We start from the raw sequence: 18805 nt of genomic DNA on the forward strand, positions 1-18805 counted from the left end.
GAACACCATTTATAATAAATGTATCTGCTTCTTACCACACATTCTTTCCCCCTGTAGATTTCTCGGTTTTCTTTCTGAGGTTTTCTTTCTGAATACAAACTCATCCGAATGCTTCCTTTACCTCTAATTGAACACTCTGACTTAATTGATTATGTATTAAGTCGGGGACTTGGGGCGACATTCCGGCCTGGGCTCATGTTGAGATTAATTTATTCCTGTCTCTCTACCGTTCTGTGATGCATCTGAGTGCCTCACATGTGTGTTAAAAATAAAGCCGAGAGTCGGGGCAATCTAATTAGATGGCTCAGCCCAACGCTCTGGTGTTCAGTCTTCACCAAGCTCTCCGGCTTTGATGGTAACCAAAATAGATGAATAAGTTAATCAAAGGTCTGATTAAATAGCACAGCTCTGCCGTGTGGACCTATGATTGCCAAACTTCAGTTCAGGAAGGTTCTCAGGGGAGAGAAGAAGCTGAGCTGAGTCCCAGAGGCCAGGGCTTTCATGAGGAAGAGTTCTTTAAAGTCCACTGGAGGCACTTACTTGAGGAGCCCCCAGCCCTACAATCTAAGCTGACGGCTAGTCAGGGTGCTCACTTCAAAGGAAGGATAATGTGGCTTGGGGAAGGAACACATGCCTTCCCCTGGTGGCTTCTAACTATAGCTTTGCATCCTGCTCACTGTGGGATTGTGGGCAAATCGCTCACCTTCCGGTGCCATATGCCCATCTGTCCACCTGCCCATCCTTCTGTCCGTCCTTCCATTTGCCCACTCACCTCCCATGATGGATAGCATTTTGCATCTGTCATGTAGAAGGCATTGCCTTTTGGTCTTGGCCATCATTCGTTTAATGACTGCTGGATGTATCAGGCAGTCTCTCCAGGTGCTCTCTGGCCCTTTTCCACCCTGCTTCGTGCCCCGCGACACTGCTACATAGGGCCATGCCTCTGAGCTCCCTTTCCCTCTGGATTCCATTTGGGTTTGTACAGAGGGGCACCCTCACAGGAGATTGGTGGGTAGGAAGGGAGAGAAGCCGAGTGACATGTGTCTTCCTGCTCTGTCCTGTGAGATTGCCACAGGCTGGTCGCGTCTCTCTACTGAAGTTCACTGCTCCTTCCTGGTGGCTTATGTGTATGGCCGCCCTGTCTAGACTCCAGCAGCCACTGGTACCAGCCCTTTGGGCCTTGGGTGGTCACGACCCCCCACTCTTTGTGTTCTCGGGTGCCACATGGTGCCTCACAACTGGCCCTAAATTATGCACACGCTTCGTAGATAGTTCTTTTATTACCTGTTTTCCTCAGATTACCCAGTTGGAGTGTGCCATTTCCACCCACACCTTGATATAGTGCAGTAAGCAGGACAAGTAACTGCCTCTCTTAAGTGACAGAAGCTCAGAAAGGCTGAACAAACTTGTCCAAGGTGACATGGTGATTAAGGGACACCAGAATCTGAATCCAGGTGTGCCCGACTCCAGAACTCTGGATCCCCAACCCCCTTTTTGGTATGGAGCAAAGAGGCATGGCTGTCTAAATCCTGGACATGATGAGAGAGATCAGGCGGAAGAGTGGGAGCTTCTATGAGCTGAGGGTCTTTTGTGTACGGAGCACTCACCCCGTCTGATCTCTGATTTTTCTGTGAACATGTGATGTAGGCACCGCCTCCATTTTACAGGTAGAGGAGCTGAGGCTTAGGTCAACCCCTTGTATGGGACAGGGGTTCACATTTTGCCTTCTGTCTCTGCTTTCCCTCCTCTCTGCTGCCTGGGAACACAGTGTTGGGGGCCAAGAGTTCAAGGTTCTTTTCCTGATGCCGACACGTGGTGAACAGTTTCGTCCATCAGTTTATGTGTTTTCTTTTTTTTTTTTAATTGCACATGTATGCAAAGGACCATTGTAAAACTGATAAGGAGTAGCCGACATGGTATTCTCAAGTACGTTGGAGATGAACGCAGAATCCGGAGGGGGTTTCAGAGATGGGCTGGACTGTGTGAGTTACCATAGGGCTCCTTTTTCATAGCTTTCCCAAGGCAGCCTCTGTGTCCCTGTTTTCCTACCATTACTAGATGTGGGCATGTTTAAAAAGAATGCAGGGCTTAGGTTTTCTTTACAACAGTAGTAGTTGCTCATTTTAAAAAGTTGAGAAGTGTTTAAAAGTGTAGGGGTGCTTGGGTGGCCCAGTCAGTTAAGCGTCCACTTTGGCTCAAGTCATGATCTCACAGTTCATGAGTTTGAGCCCCACGTTGGACTCTGTGCTGATAGCTCAGAGCCTGGAGCCTGCTTCAGATTCTGTGTCTCCTTCTCTCTCTCTCTGTCCTTCCCCTGCTCGTGCTCTGTCTCTTGCTCTCTAAAAAATAATTAAACCTTAAAAAAAAAAAAGTGTAGTTAAATATATGTGTATGTGTGTGTATAGTATACATATCCTTTTATCTAGAGGGGGACCCGTCATTCCAAAATGACCACTATTATAATTCAGTGCCGTGCTTCTATTTTTTCTTTCTCTGCGTAAATTTGGGTGTTTTCATGTTGATTATACATAGTGGTTATTAAGCAAAAACAATTTTAAAACTTACTTTTTTTCTTTTAACATCATATGCAAGTTTCTTCTCAGTATATCTTAATCTACATTGCTCATAGCCATTGAATAGTATGCTTAGCAAGCTAAAAAAAAAAAAAAAGACATGTTTTCATTAACTGTCCAGTTTAGGGGTATTTGGATTGTTTCTGTTTATAACATGGTGATGAACATCTTTGGGAACAAAACTGGTTTCTTGCTTTTAAATGTGACTTTTTTTAAGAACAGAGTCCTCAGAATGTCCCTAAAGGGCAAAAGGGAAGGGTATTTTTTGGAATCTTAATAAGGTCGCCTCATTTTCCACTAAAGAATTCCATTATAAGTGTTAACTTTTTTTTGTTAAGTTTATTTATTTATTTTGAGAGAAACAGAGACAGCACGAGCAGGGTGATGGCAGAGGGAGGAAGAGAGAGAGAATCTCAAGCAGGCTCTACGCTGCCAGCACAGAGCCTGGTGTGGGGCTTGAACTCATGAAACTGTGAGATCATGGCCTGAGCCAAAACCAAGAGTCAGATGCTTAACTGACTGAGCCACCCAGGGCCCCCCAAGGGTTAACTTCATGAAAAATAAGTGTGTTTTTGCCTCCATGGAGATTCCCCATGGCAGCTAGAATGGGGACCCCACCTGTAGTTACATTCATATATGTTCTGTACCTGTACAAACTTTGAGCACACTGGTGTTCTGTATTATTTTTCGCCTTGCCTTTGGGTCCCAAGTGGTACTGAGATGTGTGAGTTGCTGACCGAGTTACCGACCTTTGGGACGTTGGTTGTCCTGTTATATCATGTGAGGATTTCAGTGTTGGCTCTCCATTGGTGGTTCTTTACCGTCTATGGGTGTGTATCCTCTTACTCCCCAGTGAAGAGTGCTGCATGGGTCATGACCAAGTCCTTCTCATGTGTTTGAGAAACAGGAAAGGAGCAACACTCATTGGTTTAATTACAGCTCTAAAAAATAGATAAGCAGAAGCTTTGACAATGCCACTGAAGTAGCAGTCTTTAATGACAAGCAGAATATGATTTAAAGAAATATTTCTACCTAGGAACAATTAAGTATTATTTGTAAAAATGAGGGTATGATCCAATTTTTATATTTTTATTCTTTTGCACATATTCTTATTTTCCCCAGTGAGCCTATATACTCTCTATAATAAAGGTTTTATTTAAAAAAAATTTGAGCCTAGCATTTGAAATAATATTTATTTAATAAATATTGCTTTTCCTCTCCCTTGATTCAGATGCATTTTCTTCCAAAAAACTTCACATGCCAAACTGTACATCACATAAACGTATCTTTTAAGGAAATACTCATTTACTCAGCAAATTTTTATTGAATACTTTTTATGTACCAGGCACTATAATGTTTATGCAAAAAATGAATGTAATGATTCTTTTTGTTTTTCTTTTTTCTGCTCCTTCTCTTCCCTGCCTGGTGTAGTCTGAAGTTTCCTGGATCCCCAACAAACACTACTCTGGCATTTATGGTCTAATGAAGCTCGTCCTGACCAAGACTCTCCCTGCCAACCTGGAGAGGGTTATTGTCCTTGACACGGATATCACCTTTGCCACTGACATTGCAGAATTGTGGGCCGTGTTCCACAAATTCAAAGGTAATTGTACCCCATGTTCCCTGGTGTCTTTAAAGGTCTCGCCATGCCAAGAAGAGGGATTGTATTTTTTTTTTTAAATGTGAGGACGACACTTAATGGGTCCATACCCATTATGGACAAGGAATTACAAATCTAGTTAAGTATCAACTCTACTGGCATTTGAAACACGTTTGAATCAAACTGGCATATGTTTGCATTTCTTTAGTAAATAAAGAGGTAAGGTTTATGTTCATAGGAAGAACCCAATTTAGGATGCATTGTAAGAGAGAAACGTCAAATGTGTATATTTTGTATGCGGATAATTGAGTGTTGACTTAGCTGTGTAGAGACATACATTTATCAGTGTTTTTTTTTTTTTTTTTAAATCAAATGATGTTTTGATTGCGAAGAAGGCCTGTGAGGTGGTAGAAATGGGTACTGATTAGAGTGTTAGAAAATGTTCTTATGGCTTTTGCTTTCATTAATGTTGTGGTTGATCATTTTTAGGAAGTGTATAAGTTTGGCTTTTTATGACATTCCCTCTCATCCAGTTAGTTTTTTCTTAGCTATTGTGGCTCTTGTCACTGCCTCAAGGTATATGAGATTATGTGGTGGGGAATTGTGAGCCCAGTAGGTGTACTTGACTCCGGTGTGGATGCATGGGAGAAGTGACAGGTTAGCACAAATCTCGGGCTTTAATTCTAATCCCCCTTCCAGATGTCTTTCTTAAAATTGCATTATCTTACAAATTCTTCTCTGTATTAGACAAATGCAGTGGGAGATAAATTTGGGAGTGAGAGGTTTTTTTTTCCTTTTTATTTCTTAGTTTTCTTTTTAAAATTGCATTCTGGCTTCTGTGTTTAAAATCCCTCCTGCTACTTCTCTGTAGCTTCTTATCCTATGAAGGTGAGCTACTACTCAGTGATTTTTAAATCACAGCTGTTTCCTAAATCTCAGGTATTCCAGTTGGTCTCATGGACAGAAGAGTAAATTCCTCACCTACTCTGGTCTTGGCCTGCTTCTTTCTGGGGGTCTCTTAGCTCTAGGCTAATTGAAAAAAAGTCCTCAGCATCTCATGGGGGAAACACTCTGACCCTCAGACTCTTTCCCTTGTTAAGATCGAAACATACTTTCCTTACCCATGTCAGTAATGACACTAATAGAGACATCATGTGGCTCAGCTCTGGTCTCTTCACGGAATGTTGGGGGTCTGTCCTTTCATGTCACAAACAAAGAAACTGAGGCTTGAAGGCATGCAGGATTCAGCCCAGAGTCGAGACCAGAATGTGTATGTGTGTTGGCTTCCGTGCACGCCTCTTTTCGAGTTCCCTATTACTTCTGCTTGTTTTTCTGATTACATTGAACTCCTTGAGGACAATTTTTAAAAAATAATTCTAAGATATTCCTACTTTTATGCCAATGTCTAGTATTCAGTGATGTGTTTATTCAGCAGGCATTTATTGCATCCCTACTGGGTGTCCCTGGTATGCTGGGCTCTGGAGACTTCTTCTGAAGGGGATTGGAGAAGGCAGCTGGGAGGGCTTCACAGAGGAGGTGGTCATCATGCTCTCACTTGCCAGAGAGAAGTGGTTCTGTGCGGTGGATGCTGACATTCCCCTTTGGGAATAAAGGATGTATTAACTCCAGCTGCTGGGATCACTGCCCGCATGTGGCCCTCAGCTACCAGCCCCGTGAAGAGCCACATGCCTGGGGCCACGTCCCCTTCCTGGAGAATGTGAAGTCTTGCAGAGCCAGCTCTAACATTCCCTGGAGAACCCCTCACAGCTGGTTTTCTCCCTCTGCCCAGTCCTCTTACCTTTTCTTTTCAGATGCTCTTCCCAAGACCCGCTCCCTAAATTAACCTCCTGCATGCTAACTTCTGTATCAGAGTCTGCTTCCCCAGAAACTCACCCTGAAATATGCATTTAAAGCTGTAAGTCTCCCTTGGAGAAATGTAACTCAGCAAAATCACTAGAACAGGTGGTCACTAATTGTAGCATTGTAGCTAGGAAATACCATTTATTCTGTCCCAGCTAGGACCTGCCATAGTGCTGGTGGGGTTTTGAAGCCAATAACAACAATAGCGTCACTGTGGTTTTAAATCCCTCGATATCCTCTGTGAACGAAAGGCTCCCAAGGTGCTTGTGGCCCAAGGATTTGGATCCTGGGGTAGAGCAGAGTATATGAGCCAAGGTCATGACAGGGACCTGGGGGTGGCAGGAGCCAGGGGGGAGTGTGCACTTGAATGCAAGGAGCTGAGTTAATGGGCTATATTTTATTTGTTCATTCTTTCATTGGTTTATTTCTAGCATTTGTTAGGCCCCTGCCGTGCAGAGGAATATATTAGATGCTGTTGTTACCTAAAACGGTTGAGAACACAACCCCTGCCTTCAAGGAGCTCACAAACAAGGCAGGCTGCATTGTATTTTTATCTATCACCAACAAAGGAATATAAAAACATCTGAGGTTTTCCCATGCCCACTCTAACTTTTCTGGGAAAATACGGAGGTGAAAAGAAAATAAGTAAGCTCTTCTCTTCTCCATATGGCACTCTTTTCTACAGCTTTTTTTGTTGTTGTTTTTTAATTATTTTTTTCTAAACTTGAACGATTAGTAGCCAGAACATGGAATAGGAAGAAAGCCCCATAGGACAAACTCATGAATGTAGGAAGTTCTGATCCCAAAGGGAGAGTTCCCCTCTCCTGAGGGCAATTGCATTTGGCGTTCTTCACCATAAACATTTTGAGTGACATTGATGTAGTTTGGCCTTGTTGATTTTTCTCTGTTTCACAACGGCTAGTTATCTGGGGCTCTTGTGTTCAGATCACATATGCTTGACTCCTTTGTAACGCTGTGAAATTCCCCTCACCTAAATCCATTTACACGGAGACACTAGTAAGAAGCCTTTTAGAAAGGGCTTAGATCTTTGCTCCGCCTCCACCATGGGAAACTTTGGGTGCCTCTTGGAAATGTCCACACGCCCCTGGAGACTTGACTTCACCTAAATGGCAGGTGCCTCCCTCTGCACCCTTACCACCAGCTGCCACTGCTGGAGGATTTTCAATGATTCTCAGCAAAAAGAATCGAATGTGCCACGGATAGCGAGAATGAAGGGCCACCCATTCGGTCATATTACTGAGCTTAATAGTTGCCAGACCATCTCCTGACTGTTGGGAACGTTGCAAGAATAAAAGAAACCCAGCCCCTACCCTGGCAAGTGTATAGTTGAGTGGGGTGGTCGGGGGGAGACAGACAACAAACAAGTAAAATATACAGTATATCAGATGGTGATTAGTGGTTGCTCTGGAGGAAAGGAGATGAGGAATACCTCTGTGTGTGCACACGTGCATTGCTTCAGTATTCAAATCCAGCAGTAGTGGAAGCTCTTCCAATGGAAGAGTGACATTTAATGGAAAGTGACATTTAAGCAGAAACATGAAGAAGTTGAAAGAATAGGCATGCCAGGTGCCTAGGGAAAAGTGGAATAGTGTCCCAGGCAGTAGGAACAGCAAATGTGACGTTTCGGGAGCCCTGTGGCCTGGTTTGTTTGAGGAATGGGATGGAATGAGCCCAGGATGGCTGGGGGCTAATGGGTCTGGTCACGGAGGTCTCCTTTGTCAGGCACAGGGAGAATTGTGCCTTACCCTTCTGTGATAAGGGCAGCCATTGTGCAGCTTTGAGCAGGAGTGATGTGATCTGACGGATGTTTTGTTTTAAGTTTATTGGGGGCGTGGAGGGGGCACAAGTAGGGAAGGGGCAGAGAGAGAGGGAGAGAGAATCCCAATCAGGCTCTGTGCTGTCATCACAGAGTCCAGCTCGGGGCTCGAACTCACGAATTGTGAGATCATGGCCTGAGCCGAAACCGAGAGATGCTTAACCGACTGAGCCACCCAGGTGCCCCCTGATTGATGTTTTTACTGGGTCATCCTGGCTGCCCAGTTGAGAATAACAGGAAGCAAGGAAACCATTCAGGAGACGTGGCAGTCATCCAGGCGAGGCCTGTTGCTAGCTCAGACCCGAGGGGAGCAGCACAGGTAAAAGGCATCGTCAGGGTAGGGGTACATTTTGGAGGTCAAGGTGGTGGGAGGTGAGAGGGCACAGAGTGTGGGACGCCCAAGCCGGCGTTTGGCAGACCCCACCACAACTGCAAGAAGAAGATTTGGGTTTGGGACCCTTTACATTTGAAATGCCTCATTGGACATCCACACAGAGATGCTGAGAAGGAGGCAGGTAAATGAGTGTTTGGAAAGCAAAGGGAAAATACTGGTTCCTACGGACTTCTTCTGGTCCAGGCCCTGAGCTAGAAGCTTTGTACTTTTGAAAAGCAGGATAAACTGGGCCCCAGAGAGGCTAAATAACTTTTCCTGCTCAGAGAGCTATTCACAGCAGAACTCAGCCCTGGACCATCTGGCTGTGGAGTCTGCGCTCTGCCTCCTGCGTTTCTGGGCTTCCTGATGGTGAGGGGGCTGTGCGTGTTCCAGGGCGGAGCGGGGGAGGGGGTCGTTGGGGGGTGTGTGGGCTGTGGGGGGGGGCTGCCCTTAGTTCGGCTGTGACCGCTGATCCTGAGTCACCCACCACCCCTGAGTGCCATCGGTTTACTGCACAAATATTTGGAAACACTATCTGATTTTAGCAATACTGGAAGAGGCTGTTAGGAAGGCATAAACAATAAATGTACCCCCATAATCTGAAGCTTTTAGAAAAACTCCATACTGCATGTTCAACCTAGTATTTTTAATTCTTGAGAAGAAATGCCTTCCCTGTAAGAAGAGCATATTGCCGTCATGTAAAGTTCTGGCCCCAGAACAGGTATGGTCAGAGTACCAAGCACAGGTGGGTATTGCCCTGCTCACCCCCACGGTGCCACGGTGTGGGTAGGTATGTGATACCAGTGGATATTTTTCAAGAGCTAACAGACTCACTGTGGACCAATTACAGCTAACATTTTTAAGCACTTACTCTGTGCCAACCACTCTGTTAAGCACTTTATGGTGAAACTCATTTAATCCTTACAACACTCCCATGAAGTAATTATTGTTAATGTTTCCATTTTAAAGATCTGGGAACTCACGCTTAGGGAGACAAAGTAGCTTGCCCAGCACCTCAGCTCCTAAATTGTAGAACTGGGATTTGAACTCAGATGACCTGACTCTAAATCCAATACCCTTTACCCTGCACCTACACTCCCCAGAGGAGCAGATGGAGTTTAGAGTCTCTGTGGAGAGACCGAAGCTAGAAACAAGAAAGCAGTCTGGGTGACCATGTGAACTGGGCTGTAGGGGTGATATAGGCATCCTGAGAACAGAGGTATGGAGGCAAAATCAGGGCCATGGAGAAGTGTGGTTTTCCCAGGATTTGAAAATAAAATTTTGGTTTCCAGAATCCTGGCCCAGCTTGTGACATCCCAGAACATCATCTTTAAAGTAGCCATGAGCCCCAAGAGCTCTACTCATGCGCTCATCATGGCCAGTAGAAGAAGGCAGAATCGGGGTCGCTCTGTGACCATGGTGGGTTAACTGACTTCTCTGGGCTCAAATGAACCAGGAACAGTGCACGTCTTTGTGAGGAGTGCACAAGATAACGTGCGTCATTCTCCCCAGGTTCCACTTTCTCTAAGGACTCCCACCGGAGTATGGGATGATGGTGGACATCCTTAAAGTGTGTCTGCTCTATTACTTTGCAGCTTTGTCTACAAAGCCCTCCTCGGCACTGGGGTGGCTGTAAGGGTAAAATAATGTAGAAAAGCTGAATATGAAAAACCTGGAAAGTATGGCTTCTGGAAAGTCACTTGTAGAACTTTTGTGATTATAACCACTTGCCTTGAAGGAGTTTTTAAACACTCGTAACATTTCTTCCAGTGGGTCAGGTCTATTTCTTATCTTGTGAAGGCTGCCCCTCCCTTCTCCCTCCCTCCCCTCCCTTCTTCCTTGTTCCCTTCTTTCCTTTTTCCCTCCTCCCCTCCCCCTCCTCTCCCATTTCCCCCTCCTTGCCCCCTCCCCATTCCCCCCTCCTCCCCCCCTCTACCATTCCTGCCCTTTTCCCCTCCCCCTTTCTCTCCCCCCTCCTTCCCTGCTCCTCTCCTTATCTTCTCCTTTCTCCCCTCCCCCTCCCTCCCTCTGTTAACCGAACTGGTGGAGTAGGAAAAGCTTTAAAGGAAGACCTCAAGTTTCAAGTCCCCGCTGGTATGCTTATCAGTGGGATGATCTTGAGGGGTGGGGGGGGGGGGCGGTCATTTAACCTCTCCACCATGCTCCCTTACCTGTAGAAAGAAAACACAGATGCCACCTCACAGGGTTGTGGGTTTGAGGAACCCTAGTGCCCAGTACACGCTTTTCCTTCCTTGTCTCGTTACTTTTTCCTTTTCCTTTTCCTTTTCCTTTTCTTTTTCCTCTTCCTTTTCCTCTTCCTTTTCCTTTCCTTTCCTTCCTCTTCCTCTTCCCTCCTGTGTCTACTGTTTGTCATATCCCATTTGCCCCTTTTCCTTTGACTTTAGATCCTTCTTCCCTCCCTTCACTGACCTGAAAGTAAAGCTCCACACTCCCCTCCCCCTTCAGCTGACTTACAGGGAGTCAAAGGGCCCATGTTCCCTGAGTAAAGCCAGCCCTCCTTGGCCAGGCCTGCTCTGGACAAAGTCCACCTCACTGCACATCTGTTCCTGGCTTCCTAGAGAGGCTGCTTGGCCCCAGGGAAGAAAAGCAGAAGCTTTGAAAGCTATGAAGTTTCAAATCAGGTGCTTTCCAATGACTCTGACAGCCTGTGTCTGTGTGGGTGGTGCTCTGTAAGTGTGGAAGGTGCTGGGGTTCTGCTGTGATGGAGTGAGTCTCCTCTGTGGGGTTTGTGTTTCATTTTAGGGTTCAGTCAAAGGCTGGGGCATTTCTTTTCGTCTGTGCCATGGTTTCGAATGTTCTCCTGCACTCCTCCTATTCGTAAAGTTCCTTGCTCACCACCAGTTTTCATTGCTTTGTTTTTTAACTGCTAATTCTTAGCTGATTTTCCGTGTGGAAAATTTGAGGGCCCTTTGTGTCCTCATCCACTTCCTTCTTTGAGTCTGTTGTCCTGTCCGTGCTGCCTTCCATTCAGAGTCCAGGAACTAGCTCTTTTTAAGTTTATTTTTATTTATTTTGAGAGGGAGATACAGAGCAAGTGGGGGAAGGGCAGAAAGAGAGAAGGAGACAGAATCCCAAGCAGGCTTTGCACTGGCAACACACAGCCAATGCGTGGCTCGAACTCACAAACCCACCAACTGGGAGATTGTAACCTGAGCCGAGATCAAGAGTTGGAGACTCAACCAACGACTGAGCCCCCCACGTGCCCCCAGGAACCAGCTCTTGGCTTCTCTCCTTAGAAGCTCACGGTTCTTCCCTTGGACAGGCTGAAATGCTCATCACTGGCGGAACGTCAAGGGATTCTGTTCCTCGCAAAATTGGTGAAGACGTTTTAATTATTTTTCCCATTAACTTGGAAGGGGATCTGCCTTCTTTCACTATATTAGAAAAATCGTTTGACTTCTGTGAGCTTCCTTTTTGCTGTTGTTCTATGAAAGTGGGGGAATAATTTGGCCATAAACACCCCCATAGGTTTTATTTTGGTGGTGAAGTCAGGAAAGGGCTCTGCCTTGCATGCTACTTAATCATCAATGATAATTCCCTTTCCCATCTGCGTCTTTGTTTTCTTGTTCTTCAACCAGCAACTCCTGAGGAGTTAGGGGGAACAGAAACCCACCTGCTTCCCTGCCACCCTGTCCCTGTCCTTCTCTCTGCCTCCATGTTCATTCATCCACTCATTCTTTCGTTGACTCCTTATCTTTTGAGCCCCTGGGCCCGCCTCAGGCTTGGGAGAAGAAAGTCATGAATAAGGCAGACCCAAGTCCTGCCCTCACGGTACTAATTTCTAATAAGTGCTTTTCACGTGTCAGGCAGTGGGCTATTTCATTTAGCATTCATAAAAGTCTTTAACTGTCTTGCTGAGATCATACAGCAAGTGGCAGAGACTAGACCGAAGCCAGGGTGGCCCCAGAGCCCGTGCTCTTGACCACTGGATTCTAGATCCAGCTGAACACATGGTTACATAAAATGTGGAAAGCACCTTGAAAGGGAGAATTCGGGGTGAGGTGGAATCACATTTCAGGGAAGGCAGCCCTGGTCTGGTGGGCTGAGGGAGTCAGGAAGGCTTCTGGAGGGAAGAGGCATGGTGACATTAGCCTCCGTGTCACCTCCCAGAGAGAATGCCACATGCAGATCCTGGAGAGAGAATGGTGCAGACAGGCATTGAAGGGAACATCAAATTTCCTCAGACAGAGTGGGAGGGCTCCTGCCTCTGGTCCTTTGCTCTGATGTCCCCCTGCTGGGGAATGCTTATTCCTAGCCTGCTCTGTCCTGCTGCCCCAAGTCCCTACGAGTCTTGGCTCAGATCTCAGCTTCTCAGTGAGCCTCTCCTGATTGTTGCCTTTAATCCTGCAACCTGAGATGCCAGCCTCTCGCTCCCACCCTGCTCTTTTCATGTTTTATAGCACCTGTTACCTTCTAGTCTGTCTTGCAAGGATTTACCAAGATGGCTGCTCCACCCTACCCACTAAGCAGCAAAGACCTGGGTACCTGGATGCCTCTGGCTTTACCTGGTTGCTGTGTGTCTTTCCTGCTGATGCATAAATACTGCCTTTGTCTGTCTTGTTCCTGAGATATTTCCAGCATCCAGAACTGTGCCTGGCAGATGATAGGTGCTCAGTTAATATTTGTTAGGTAAATGAACAAATAAAGCGAATGATTCTAGGTGATTTGCGGGGTGGAAAGTAAGAGAACTAGGAAGGGTCTTCTAAGTTACAGCTTTGAGTTTTATCCACAGGTAATTAAAAGGCTTAGAGTTTCAGGTAGAGAAGTATGCTCAGATTCTCAGATTGGAAAAGACTTCTTTGGCTGCAGTGTGGGCAATGATCCAAAAGGTGAGGCAGGAAACTCATACCTTGAAAGAAACTTGTGACAGTATACGTTGGGTTGGCTACTGCTTCAGTCCAAGCAGGACATGTGGCCTATGGTAGGATAGTGCCCCTGGGAGCAAGCAGAGGACCTGGATTAGAGGTGAACTAGGAAAGTTGAGTGGATAGCACCCGGTGCCTGGAGTTCAGGGTGGAACATGCAGAGACGGATGAGCAGCTCTGAATCTTACAGCAAAGGTCTGGGCTAGAGGTATCTTTAGGTGTTTCCTTTTTGGTATTAAAATAGTGTTCTCACTGAGCTCTTACAGTTTCCTTTTCTGAACTTCCCGGTGTGCCCTAGTGTAGCATCTGGTTTTCTGTTTTCTGTGGTTCCTGGTTTCCGAAGGGAGAGTGGCAGGATTTGCTGTCCCTAATAGAAGGCTAATGAGCAATCGGCAAGCACCAAGCAGGGCGAGGTGTGGTTGGCAAGCCATGGTTAGTGAGCAGGAGCGACGGAGCGAGTGCAGAGCTGAATTCATCCGAGAAAGATCCCCGACCTTGCCTTGATTGTGCAGCACATACCTGGAGACTGAGGGCACCTCCTGCTGATGTGGCTGTGTGTTCTCAGGCCAGCCATGCCCTATACATCCCCAGGAGCCCCCTGACTGGGCAGACGGGACCTCTGTCAACTGCGTGGCTGTTCCTAAATGCACACGGCTCCAGGCTCTCCAGGACACTGGGAGGCTCCCGAGAAAGAGGAGGAAAGGCACATTTCTCGAAGTGGCTATGAAGTATTCCTTCCCTTCTTCCCTAATTCACGTGTCCACTGCCAAGGAGTGGGACAAAGACATCCAGGCCCTTTCCTTTGGGTGGGTCCCCTTTCTACCCTTGGTACCATCTCAAGTCAAATTTCCTGCCTGTAAAATGGGGATAATAATGCTGCTAGGGTATTGCTGCGTGGGTCGTGTGAGATGTTGCACGTAGAGGTTAGCTCAGTACCTGCAGAGTCAGCACTGACCGTGTGTAGATGCTGCTGGTACTAATATTAGAGTCATTTTGTGGCCATCCCAGTAGGGCAGCTGTTTGGGGACCTAAGATTCAGGGTGGGAGGATCTGGATATCAGAGAAGGCAACCTTAGTCCTCTGTGAGTAAGGCGCACTCCCCAGATAGCCCCAGTCATGATCATGGTGGAGGAGGGGAGCCTGGGAGGAGGGTCCTGGGGGAAGTCAGGGTTTTGTCCTAACTGGAGAGCATCAGCTACGTGTCTCTGTGGGGAGAGCACAGGCTGTGGAGTGTGCCAGTCCCAGGACCTGGGTCTGAGGCTGGCTCTCCCATACAGTTGGCACGTCTGTTGCTCAATCTCAATGGGAATAATAGTTGGGAGGCAAAATATGTAATTCACCTAGTGCTTTGTAGGTATTTGTTATATTAGCTCAGTTTTTCCATGCAGGGGTTTTCACATTTTACTATCTGCAAAATTGAGATGTGTGACTTACAAAAGTAATTTGCCTGATGGTCTTTTTCTCCTGAAAAATGTTTTGATATATCCTATAATCAGTGGCCTCTTAGAATCCAGAAAGTGTGGTGTTATTATTTTTTCTAGCTTTTTCTTTTATCGTGGAGTGGTAGAGGAGGGACAGAGTTTGGGTAGGGCTGTAGACTGGAGTTGGGAGGGTGATTAGAATCAGTAAAAGAGAAGGATTTGCGGGGGTGGGGGGGTCTTAGCAGGCCACTCTTTGATCTCCTGTTATTGTATGACCACAGGGTCCTGGGTCATCTGTGCTGTTGCTATTTTTGGTGAACACTTTGCTTGTGGCTCCCACGTTGGAATGGTTACCACCCCTAACGGGCCCTTCTGCTGTGGAGACTGACTATGTGTTTCCTGGAAATAAAAAATATGTTGTGGGCATGGAGAAAAGGGGAGATCATCGAGTCATGGAACGGAAACATTTTAGGCTTTGAAAATTTCAGAAAGAGCTATCAAAAAGCTTAAGCATCAAACCCAGAATTACAGGAAACTGCTCTGCCCAGAAGTCTTTTTTTGCTCATTCAGACATTCAGTAAATATTTCCTGAGCACCTCCTTGGTACCAGACACACAAGCAATGCTCTCTAGTGCTCAGTCTATTAGAAATTCATGCGACTAATTCATTCTTCCTTGAAAAAAATCAGATCGTTCTGATTTTTTTTTTTTCTGGGAACACTTTAGCAGTCTGTGTACCTGCTGCCCGCTCAGGGCGGGACCCCGGACTCCGAGAGGGCGCAGTGCACTGGGAGTGCCACTAGGTGGTACCTGCCATTAATGTGAATTATTCAGGTTGCTTTTCTTTCAGTTAGCTGATAATCAGCTACCTTCAGGCAAAGAGATTTTGATGGTGAATGTAGTTTTAGTGGATGCATAGAGGATATAGGGCTGTCCTGGGTCATTCTGGGGGAAGGGAGGGAGGGTGAGGGAGCAGGTTGGGATCAAATAAAGGCATGAGAGAGAGAGAGACAGCTGCGGAATAGGCAGTAGGAGGAAAGAAGCAAATACCTGTTGAATGAATTGATGGAGAAAATGACAAAGCCCATCTTTGGAATCATATGCCCAATTTTTTTTCTTGGTTGCTCTACAAGTATTTTGGCTAAAGGGGCCTTACATGAAGGGTAGCTCTAGGGTGGAGAGGCCCTTTTCTGGTATCAGAATTACCTGTAAGGTCTTCCCAGATTTCACATCACCAAGGCACACTCCTGTCCCCCACACTGGCCTGGACATCACCAGTGATCTGAGATTCATTGCCTTCATGCAGTGTTTCTCTAGCTTGGTGATGCTGAGATTTGGAGCTGGAGAACTCTTTGTTGTGGGGAGCTGGTTCTGTACATTGTAGAGGTTTAGCAGCATCCCTGGTCTCTACCCACTAGATGCCAGTGACACCACCCTCCCCAGTTTGGACAACCAAAAACATCTCCAGGTATCACCAAATGTCCCCTGAGGGGCAAAATCTATCTTTTTGAGAACTCTTTCCTTAGTGGCTCACCATTACTGATGAAAGTGTATGGGCTCAGTCAGGCATTGGTGGTGATGGTGGTTTTAAGTGGTTGATAATGAACGCTCAAAAGAAGAAATAAAATTAGAACTTTCTATAACCTGTTTATCAGTTCCTATCTTGGAAAACCCCCAACCAAATGCCCTTTGAATGACTTTCTGAATCATCCCTATGTTCAAGTTCCTGTTCTATATGCTCCAGACTTCTTTTCCCTTGTTTATCCTCAGTGCTAGCCTCGAAGATGCTTGAACCGTAAATTTTCTCTTTTTCTAGGGCTACAGATAGAGTTGAACAGCCAGTACTGAATTTCCTTTCTCAGAAAATAAATGAATGCATTCACTCCCCTCTACTTGGAAGGATACATGATACTAAGGGAAAGTGTGATTGAATTAACCAGACTCAGATGCATTCATATCCATAGAAGGCCATGATCCTGTTAGGACCCACTGGAATTTACCATCTTCCCCTGAAATTACAAGAGGGACCAACTTACCCCTCATCTACATCCTCATGAAAAGAGGAAATCGGCGCATGTCATTCGCTGACTATTGCAAGGACACAAATTTTTTTTTTCCCTCCGAAATGCATATACATAGATTATTAGCAGCATCTAATATATGACAAGGACGGACGTGGCCTGTCAAGGAAGACAAATAACTGTTCTCTTCTCTGCAAGGTGCGCTGGGCTTGCCCATCTGGAAGAGTGCAGTGGGCAGAGGTGTGTGTGCTGATTCCTTATTGAGATGGATGGAGGGGCCATTTAAGGGAACACTGTCAGCCAGCCTAGGACCAGGTAAAATTACCAGCTTCCCTAGAAGCAGAGGGTATTTTTTTTTTTTTTCATTCACAACCATCTTCATTAGAAAAAGAAGTCTGGTTTCTGTTTTTTCGTTTGCCTTTTGATTGGTCTCAGAGGCAAAGAGGTCACGACAATTTGGGGCTTCTCTTCTTTATTCCTGAGATGGCAGAAGAGACCCAGGTTGATGCCACGATGCTAAGAAGTCTTACAAGATTAAAAAGAAGATTCCTCAAATCCAGCCACTGAGCATTTTTATTTTTGAAATGATGTGATACTAGGTTTTCAAAAAGGAGAAGGCAGATTTTGAAGGGCCTGGGGGAGCAGGGAGGAGGGAAGGGGAAGGAGGAGGGTTGGTTGGTAGGGATGGAACTTACTTTTTTTTTTAAGTGAACTTTAAAATTTTGGAAGAATTTTTGAGTTACAGAAAAATTATGGAGCTAGTACAGAGTTCCTGTATGCCCTGCACCCTCTCTCCCTTATTATTAGCATCTTACATTAGTACGGTACATTTTGGGGGGCAAGTTGTCTTTTATTTTATTTTATTTTATTTTATTTTATTTTATTTTATTTTAGGGAGAGAAAGAGAGAGAGCAAGTGAGCTCCAGTGAGCTGGGCAGAGAGGGGGGGAGAGAGAGAGAGAGAGAGAGAGAGAGAGAGAGAGAGAGAGAGAATCTTAAGCAGGCTGGACATAGGGCTCAATCCCATGACCCTGCGATCATGACCTGAGCTGAAATCAACAGTCAGATATTCAACCGACTGAGCCACCCAGGTGCCCCAGAACTTGCCTTTTTACAAGCTGCCTGGTACAGTCCAGACTGTGCATGCAGCCTAGATGCTCTACATACATATGCTTCTTTCATCACAACAGTCCTGACAGAGGGATAATCCAATCTCCGTTTTTTATAAGAGTGAAAACCCAACACTTAAAGAGGTTAAATAACAGACCCAAGTCACCTCATAGTACATGGCAGGGCCACAATGATAGCCTCTTTCCTTTGTCAATAAGCCCACAGGTTTTCAGCCCTGCTCCTTGTTGGTACTGAGCTGTGAGGATAGTGAGTGATACACCTGCCTTCAGGGAGAAGACACTCTCATTGAGAATTAGAAGGGCACACAGCTCCTGAGAAAGGACTGTGGGCAGAGATAGGAGGGCATGTACCAAGCACAGTGGCGCCACCATTGAGAGAATAGTTAACTTTGGGGACTGGGAAAGACGTCACCTACATCATAAGATAAATTGGTTTTGTTCATTGGTTAGAGTATCTCCACGAAGGAAGAGGGGAATGGGACATTTCAGGCAGGAAAACAGAATGGGCCAAAGTCATGAGACATGAAACAGTATGGCGTGTTCTTTAGACTTCAGGGGGTTCCCTGTGGCTGGAAAATTAGTACAAAGAATGGAGCATGGGAGGATGGGTTGGAAATGTGATGGAAGATTGAAAAGTAGGCAGGAGCTAGGTCATGGGGGGGGGGGGGCTGGCATTGGCATTCCATGCCGTGGAGTTTGGGTTTATTCAGAAGATAGTGAGAATCCATTGACTGTCTCTAAAAAGATTGACCAAGTCAGACCAGTCAGTCCCCAGTATGAAAAGGTGATGTGCTGTAGTGGGGGAATGAATTGGATGGTACAAAACCAAAAGCAAAATCCAATTAGGTGGCCATGTCAGTAATCCAAGTAAGAAATGGTCATTGCCTGGACAAAGGTAGTGGTGGCATGCAATGACAGAATCAATTAGAAATGGATGGATGTCCAGATACAATGTGATACAAGAGAGAGATTTGTAGATGACTCTTGTTTCACAATTTAGCAGATTGGCTGTAAATACAAGAGGAAGCATAGTGCTGGGTGAGAAAATGAGTTCAACTCTTCTACGTGTGATATGGTCGTGCTAGTGTCAGTACCGGAGGTTGATG

The 18805-nt window shown here is 45.8% G+C and overlaps 1 protein-coding gene across 3 annotated transcripts in view; it reads left to right on the forward strand.

Moving 5' to 3' along the window:
* Window positions 1–18805, forward strand: part of LARGE1 (LARGE xylosyl- and glucuronyltransferase 1) — a 545419-nt gene that overhangs the window by 309841 nt on the left and 216773 nt on the right. For all 3 annotated transcript variants that reach the window (XM_040490968.1, XM_040490969.1, XM_040490970.1), the window contains one exon: window positions 4005–4176. In XM_040490968.1, the coding sequence (XP_040346902.1) occupies window positions 4005–4176 (172 nt within the window). The remainder of the gene's footprint in view (window positions 1–4004; window positions 4177–18805) is intronic.

The sequence above is a fragment of the Herpailurus yagouaroundi genome, unplaced genomic scaffold (assembly GCF_014898765.1).
Source record: "Herpailurus yagouaroundi ecotype Mexico unplaced genomic scaffold, PumYag 182, whole genome shotgun sequence".
In the NCBI taxonomy this organism is placed as follows: Eukaryota; Metazoa; Chordata; class Mammalia; order Carnivora; family Felidae; genus Herpailurus; species Herpailurus yagouaroundi.